The sequence below is a fragment of the Bison bison genome, unplaced genomic scaffold (assembly GCF_000754665.1).
Source record: "Bison bison bison isolate TAMUID 2011002044 unplaced genomic scaffold, Bison_UMD1.0 scf7180017845916, whole genome shotgun sequence".
In the NCBI taxonomy this organism is placed as follows: domain Eukaryota; kingdom Metazoa; phylum Chordata; class Mammalia; order Artiodactyla; family Bovidae; genus Bison; species Bison bison.
Window position 1 is genome coordinate 46,764 of NW_011476489.1, and position 1,113 is coordinate 47,876.

A 1,113-nucleotide genomic window follows, 5' to 3' on the forward strand; every position below is an offset into this window, starting at 1 on the left:
CGCCCTTGGCCAGCAGCCTCAGGGGCTCTGCTGACCAGCAGCCCTGGCCTGCGGGCACTCTGGGCCAGGAGGCTGGACCCAGCTAACCAGCCTCTCTGTCTGTCTGTCCCTGGCAGCCCGGCCGCGCCTGTGCAGCTCTGGGCCTTGCAGGAACGGAGGCACGTGTAAGGAGGCGGGCGGCGAGTACCACTGCGACTGCCCCTACCGCTTCACTGGCAGGCACTGCGAGATTGGTGCGAGCCCAGCGGGCGGGCCAGCCTGGGGAGGGTGGGGAGGGGCCGGCCTGGGACCCCTGCCCTGCTCCCTGCGTCTGCTCGTCAGGAGCACCCCACAAGCCCCCTACCGCCCCTGATGAGGGTGTGGAGGAACGAGGGGAGGGACCGGAGGGGGGTGCACGCGATCCCCGGCCCTACCCAATGGGTGCCTCTGCTTCCAGGGAAGCCAGACTCGTGCGCCTCGGGTCCCTGTCACAATGGCGGCACCTGCTTCCACTACATCGGCAAATACAAGTGTGACTGCCCCCCGGGCTTCTCGGGGCGGCACTGTGAGATAGGTAAGGGGGGCTCTCCATAGCCCCGTGGCCCCGAGGCACAGCTGGTGCGAGAGGCAGGATGCCCCTGCCCCCAGAGGCCTCAGTGGGGACAGTGATGGCCAATGGGGTTCCCGCGCCCTTGCAGCCCCCTCGCCCTGCTTCCGGAGCCCGTGCATGAATGGGGGCACCTGCGAGGCCCTAGGCACAGACTTCTCCTGCCACTGCCAAGCAGGGTACACAGGACGCCGGTGCCAGGCAGGTGAGCAGGCCAGGATGGGGCAGCGCAGGGCCCAGCAGGGGACTGGGGAGGGAGGGGAAGAAGGAAACCTCTGAGCAGCCTGCTCTGGGGGCCGGTTCTGTCACCCTGGGACAGGCTGCACAGGGAGCAAGGGGCCCGGGTCAGAGCAGCGGGAGGCCAGGCAGGGGCCAGCAGCGCAGTACAGGGCTGCCCTGTCCTTGCAGAGGTAGACTGCGGGCCCCCCGGCGAGGTGCAGCATGCCACCCTGCGATTCAACGGCACCCGACTGGGCTCGGTGGCCCTGTACTTGTGTGACCGAGGCTACAGCCCAAGCGCCTCCAGC

General features: G+C 69.1%; 1 protein-coding gene across 1 annotated transcript in view; it reads left to right on the forward strand.

Annotated features, from left to right (window-relative positions):
- Positions 1-1,113, forward strand: part of SNED1 (sushi, nidogen and EGF-like domains 1) — a 71,373-nt gene that overhangs the window by 40,853 nt on the left and 29,407 nt on the right. The window contains exons 17-20 of the mRNA XM_010837792.1: positions 117-233; positions 437-553; positions 678-791; positions 995-1,111. Coding sequence (XP_010836094.1) covers positions 117-233; positions 437-553; positions 678-791; positions 995-1,111 — 465 coding nt within the window. The remainder of the gene's footprint in view (positions 1-116; positions 234-436; positions 554-677; positions 792-994; positions 1,112-1,113) is intronic.